This window comes from Xiphophorus hellerii, chromosome 10, assembly GCF_003331165.1.
Source record: "Xiphophorus hellerii strain 12219 chromosome 10, Xiphophorus_hellerii-4.1, whole genome shotgun sequence".
Classification (NCBI taxonomy): domain Eukaryota; kingdom Metazoa; phylum Chordata; class Actinopteri; order Cyprinodontiformes; family Poeciliidae; genus Xiphophorus; species Xiphophorus hellerii.
In genome coordinates, this window is record NC_045681.1 from 3434354 (window position 1) to 3441067 (window position 6714).

At 43.2% G+C, this 6714-nt stretch overlaps 1 protein-coding gene across 2 annotated transcripts in view; it reads left to right on the forward strand.

Moving 5' to 3' along the window:
* The window catches only part of taok2b (TAO kinase 2b), a 35243-nt gene extending 29086 nt beyond the window's left edge, over positions 1-6157 (forward strand). The window contains exons 19-21 of one of the 2 annotated variants that reach the window (XM_032573793.1): positions 4-186; positions 735-1687; positions 3499-6157. In XM_032573793.1, coding sequence (XP_032429684.1) covers positions 4-186; positions 735-1652 — 1101 coding nt within the window. In that variant the 3' untranslated portion in view covers positions 1653-1687; positions 3499-6157. Of the gene's footprint in view, positions 1-3; positions 187-734; positions 3010-3498 lie in introns of those variants that run through there. The other variant, XM_032573792.1, reaches the window with a different exon arrangement.
* Positions 6158-6714: the final 557 nt, after the last annotated feature.

The following is a 6714-nucleotide window of genomic DNA, read 5'->3' on the forward strand; positions in this document are numbered from 1 at the left end:
TAGTTGCGGTTGGACGAGACCCAGGAGGCGGAGTACAAGGTACTGCGGATGCAGCTGCAGCAGGAGCTGGAGCTGCTCAACGCCTATCAGAGCAAAATCAAGATCCACACCGACACGCAGCACGAGAGGGAGGTGAAGGACCTGGAGCAGAGGGTGTCCATCCGCCGCGCCCTGCTGGAGCAGAGGGTCAGCCTTAAACATTAGCAAAGCCTATGGAACATGCTTTTACAACGTTGCCATTGTGTGTCAGAAAAGTAGAAAACTTAATAAAATGTTGTGTTATTGCACTTTTCCTATTAGTTAATTTACTTTGAAATCTCCAGACTCAATGATTAAACGTTGGCTAAATGCCACTACATAGTTTTAAAACATACATCATGATTTAAAAGGACATATCAATACAATAAACTAAAATTTCATTGAGCTCAAAGAGTCGAGTCCTTTGCAGTTCCAACTGGATCTGGTTCTGGTCAGAATATAATAGATAAACAAAAATGGAAATTGTCACAAGTCCGAATGCAGTTGATGACTTATGAGACACAAAATTCTGAATATAACTGGCGCCATCAACATGAATTTCATTAGCGGTTGGGATTTGGGATGGTTTTTTTGGAGTTGGGTGGGTTTTGCTTTGTTTTTGGGTTCTAACTGTCAGACCTGGCAACCCTGCCCTCTTTGCAAACCTTGACAGGAGCCTAAAACCCAAAATGTAAAACATGTTTTTGTTTTTGCAGATCGAGGAGGAGATGTTGTCCCTGCAGAACGAGCGCTCTGAACGCATCCGCACCTTGTTGGAGCGGCAGGCCAGCGAGATCGAGGCCTTCGACTCGGAGAGCCTCCGCCTGGGCTTCAGCAACATGGCGCTGACCGGCGTGCCCGGCGACGCCTACGCCAAGCAGGGCTACTCCAACGCCCAGCCGTCCGGCTCCCGCTCCGCCGGGCACTGGAGCCACGGCGTGCACCAGCAGAACATGTCGTCGCAGCAGCTGTCCCGCCGCAGCCACAACAGCAGCAGCAGCAGCGGCATCGGCAGCGGCGCCAGCGACCGGAGGAGCGAGTCGTCCTCCTCTTCCTCCCACGGTTTGGGGATGGTTCTGGGGCACGGGCGGGACGGCAGGGACATGCACCACTCATCCCGCTCCTCTGCCTCCTCTTCCTCCTCCTCCTCCTCGTCTTCCTCCCACCACCAGCGCCACCACCTGCCGCAGCACTACCACCACCAGAGCACGCCGCAGCTCTACCGGGAGCGGGAGAGAGAGCGGGAGAGGGAGCGGGAGTGGGCCGGAGTGCGAGGCTCCGGCGGTGACCTGGCCCACCCACACCCCCTGCCCTTCTCCCATCAGCTACCCTCTCGCTCCTCCTCCCAGTCCCTGGCCATGCTTCCTCCTCCTCCACCGGCTCCACCCTCCATCTCCGGCCCTTCATCCTCCTCGTCTTCCTCCTCCTCATCGCAAGGCGGGATATACGGAGGCGGAGGGCTGGCGGTTCGCGGTACACCCAACCTGATGGCCCTGAGGAACAGCCCCCAGCCGCTGAGGAGGACGGCGTCCGGCGGCGGGCCTGGAGGCGCCGGCGGCAGCGACGGCGTCCTGAGCCGAAGCACCTCGGTCACTTCGCACATCTCCAACGGCTCCCACCTCTCCTACTCTTAGGAGCCTTCAGAGGCGCGGCAGCAATGAAGGTGAAGGTAGCTATCACAGGCTGCGTCTCTATAGATAGTTCCCACAAGACCCGACCGGAAGAAAGTTACCCCGGAAAGCCGCCATATTGGTAGGCAACCGGTGAACAGTAGCTGTCTGTCCATTACAAATGTGGGTACAAATTTGTCGATATTCTGTTGATATATAAAAAAAACACAGTTTCACGATAGCGGTGTTTCTAGTAAATAAGAAATTAAATTAAAATAGAAGCTTGTTCACACGATAAGTTATTACTTATGACGCGATAAGTAACTGTTATGATGTCAACAGTTACATGAGATATATTCATAATTCATCCATGGGACTAACGCTCATTTATCAGCCAATCAAAGGAGATGTTGGCGTGCTAGTCAGGCGTTGGAGCGACAAACTCCTTACAGTTGGGAGCAGCTAACTGTGTGGCGTTTGGGGGAAATTGGAGTCTATGATTTTACAGAACTGCTATGGGTTCAAACACGTTCTAATGACACAGCTTTTTATGAACTGAGCGATGCAAAAAAAACAAAAATAAATCATCCGCCTACCACTTGCTGTCGTTGTCTTCAACGTTTCCGCCAGTAATAACATCCAATATTCATCACAAAAGTCGTGTGATGCACAAAGTATTTTCATTGCAGTTTTCGAAATGCATCTATTTCAATACGGCCACCAAAAAACACCTCATCCTAGTGCAAAACTTTATCAAAAAACATTTTGTTGTGTTTCCATTAATGAGTTTATTTTCAAAATTCCAATTTGGGCAATTTTATGGTCACTGGAAATGCAGCTACAGAAGCAGCAGCAGGCCTGTTACGATAATAAATGTTCCTGGACAATAAAGTGTCCAGGAAATTATTGCGATAAACAATAATACTGTCGTATTAAAAATGTTCTCAAAATGCCATTTTGGTCAAGATTCAGGAAGAAAAAAAAAATCAATTGTATAAAGAATCACAATTCCTAGTCCTGAATACTGAGTCTATTGAGAATGCTCAAAAATCTTATTTTAAAACGTGTTTCTAGAAACAACCAATCAGAGCTAAGAGGTGGATCTTAGCGTTGTCAATCATGTTTGTGTGCGAATTCTGACTTTTTTTGTCTGAATTATAACTTCTTCTCAGAAGAATCAGAAATGTTTAAATTTCTTATGCACCATCAGGGAAATCTAGTCTTAAAATTCTAATCTACCAGATAAATTTGGGACGGGCTAAAGCGCCGGTTTACAAATCCTGTAACAAGAAAGAAACATTTAGGAATTATTTTCATATACTAACTACATAATTGATATACACCTAAGAACATTTATTTATTTAGATTTTGACAAAGATAGACACCAAATTTTCTTTTTTTGGCATAAATGTATTTATTCCCCTATCTACGATGGCCAATGCCGTCTTATAACTTCATTTCATTTTTTTAGTTGGCTCTAATCCTCTTCCATAATTACGGTTATTGACTGACATTGTCACAGTTTGCTTAATTTTAGAAACGTTTGAAGATATCCCTACCGCTAATAAAGTGATGAGAGCAAATCCATGCCGAAGCTTTCAGTTTCCTCTGGATATTAGCCAGCAGCTCTCATTCATGCTTAGCAGCGAAGTTTGCTCCCATGCACAGGTCGTTTACTGTCTTATCGCCTTTGTTTTTACACCCTTGAATCAAACCACAAGCATCGCCGTTCTCTTGTGTGCCGTCACTGAATTGGAAAGCTGCTTCCCGTACTATCAAAATGGCGGCATAGCACCTGGCTGTAGGAGGTGTGACGTCATGCGGGAACTATCTATACTCCCTTTACCGCCTTTCTCTGTCTTCTGAACAGATTTCAACTCCTGGAACCGTTGAGATGCAGAACTTTGTGCACAAAAAGTCCCAGCGGTCATGAGGAAGGGGCGAACCGGGGTTACCGAGCTGCATCCTGCCTCTTTAGACTCAGGGTGGGCAGAGAGGGTTTCTCCCATTCTCACGGATATAACAAGGGGAGGAATGTAACCACCTGTGTCACCACTGGATGACGGTGGTGCTAGACGATTCTGTTCAGCGTTTTTATCTCTGTTACTGTATGAAAATGTAAGGCAGGACGAGTGACCGGGGGAACGTTTGGCCTTTGTTTCCTCCTGCGGCTGCAGAGACAGCGGCCGTGTCTCAGGGTTCCTACACAGCCTGCAAATTATTTTTATGGAGATTAGCGATGGAAAGTTTTGGGAACATATGAAGAAATAAGAGAATATGGAAAGATATTTGTATTTATTCCATATCCCATTATTGAATCAAGGTTGCATCATACAATCATCTTCCATTTCTTTCATTTGTTTTCATCCGTTCTTTCAACCATTTGTTTTCCTTTCTTCCTTTTGTTCTTCTTTCCTCTGTTCATTCGTTTTCCATCCTTCCTTCCATCTTTTTTTTTTCTTCCTTTTGTTTCCCTTCCTTCTATTGGTCTTTCATCCTTCTTTCCATTATTCCTTCCATTTCTTTTCCATTCTTCTTTCCATTATTCCTTCCTTCTTCTGTTCATTCATTTCCCTTCTTTCCATTTTTGTCCATCCTTCCTTCTTTTGTTAATTTTTCTTCCTTCCATTACTCCTTCCTTCCCTTCTTCATTTAATAGTTTTTCTTCTTGCTTTCCTTCCTTCTTCTAAATTCCTTGCTTTCGTTTATTAATTTCTGTTTGTACTTTTAAAACGGGTCAAACCGGACCGAGGACTCTAGAACCTGCGTTGGGTTTAAGCTTGAAGCTGTGTAGAAACCCTGCCGTCTTCTTCTATGATGTTCTGCTCTGGAATGGAGAAAGAAAGAAGACACGGGAGGGAAAAAAGGAAGATGTTTTTGTTTTGTGTCCAGAGGCTGAAACAAAAGTCAAAGATGAAATTCAGAAAACATTTTTGAACTGCTGTTATTTATTTATTTTTTTTAAACTCTGTAAAAACACAAAAACAATTTGCTTGGAACGTCACCAATGCCTTCAAGGGGTTCTTAAAGGGATGTTGTGCCATCCACTTTTTATTGTTGTTATTATTATTATTAATATAAATTTATTTCATGACTGAACTGAAAACACAGAATGTTTGTAAAAAGACTCTTCCGTGGACGAGGAACTTGTATAAAACAAAGCTTTCTGACATCGATGACATACTGAATATCTCGATATAAGTGTCACTCCAGTGCATGACATAGATGTACATAAAATAGAAAAAAAATGAACAAACACATTGAACAGTACTGTATCCGTCCCAGTTTACTGCATTTAGAATCACTTGTCTCAGTTTTTTTTTTTTTTTTAACCTTTTACTGTAGATATTTATGGGAATATTAAGAACAGAAATCATTTGGTTTTATAGCTGAACAAAGACAATGATAGTAATTTTTTTATATACTCCAAAGTTGAACTCCAGCTGCATTTTTTTTCTATAGGTGTCGATATTACCATAACTAATCCTGGTGTAATCGTTGTCGTGATCATGTTCACGTTTTTTCTTGCGAGAAGCAAAAAGGGGGCCCACTGTTTACTGTAAAAACATAGAACTATAACAATAGCTGATGAATCTGTTGCATTGTCAGGTGTGGTGTGTCTAAGAAATCAATGACTATTAATAAGGAGATCGTTAATAACTGTTAATGATTTATGTACGTGTGTCGAGCGGTAAAGTCTAGTTATAATGCCACTTTCTTTTTATAAAAAAATAAGACTAACGACTATTTAAGATAAAAGGACACTCCAAGCAAGCCACCCCGCCTGACCTCTGACCCCCTTCCTTTGGACTCTCTTTGGAGAAAAACGACAATAAAAAAAAAAAAAAAACTATATATACATAGGCCACTGGAATGTAAACACCGGTTTACTTTTCGTTTTGGTTTATTTGTGTTTTGCGAGGATCAAACTGCCGAAGGATGCAGCATGCAGGCAGTGGACAGAAAGACGGAGGGATGACGGGACGGGCCCCCGACTGAGCTGCTGTGGCCCCCAGGAGCCCTTCACAGCAGCCCGTCTGAAGCAATCAGTGTTCACGCAAAGGGTTTTATTTACTACTGTGGGCATGATGCTCTTTTTTTTCTGGTTTGAAAAGAAGAAGAAGGAGGAGGAGGAAGATAATCACCCTGCAGTTTGTAAGACTCAGCAACACCAGCTCAAGACAACGCCCCTCTGTGTAACACTAATACTTTATGCTCGGTTGGAATCTCAGTGCATGCATAAACTCCTTGTGAAAACGAAGACTCTGCGGGCTTTGGGACGGCGTGGACGTTGGTGTGGTTGCTTGTTAGCCTCCAGCTTCGGAAAAGGACAACGCGGGCTCATGGAGTCGAGGTTATTTTGGGGGCGTTGGGGGTTTTATTGGGTGGGGAAGGGCTGAGATTAATCACTGGACATAAGCTTGAGGAGGGAACACAAGATGGGTTGATGTGTGTTGTTGGAAATGGGAAACAAGGGGTGGATTTAAAAAATGATTTAAAAAAAAAGACAATAAATTGATATTAACACAATAACTTGGTTTTATGTTTTTCATTTAAAATACACTTTTCACATGTTTTTATATGTACTTTTGGTCAATAACTTAATGGTTTTTTTGGTGTCTGGAAAATGAGCTGTGTCAAAAACTTCCCGATTGTTGAGTGACATTTGACGGGCATTCCATCGTTACCTAGCAACCCCACCCCGTTACCTAGCAACCCCAGCCCCTTACCGAGCAGCCCCAGTGGAACTCCAGCACGTTTGGTCAGCTGGTTTTGGAAATTTCTGACAATCTCAAAATTTGTTTAGGCAGAAATTTACTTTTTTTTTTCTATCTACAACATCCGTAAAACGTGGTACGCGAGTCTGCTTTAGTTTCAGAAAGTTGCTTCAGTAAATATTTGTGCAATATAATCGTAAGATGGAGTAATAAATTTGTTTTCCATCAACACATGGGAAGCAGTTTTGAACAGTCCAATAAGAGAGATGAGCCACCGCTGACCACACAAACATGTTACAGTCCAGTTAGTCTGCAGTTTTCTACTTAAGTATTTAGTTTGAAGTAAAGAATCTTCAAACTAAATTATG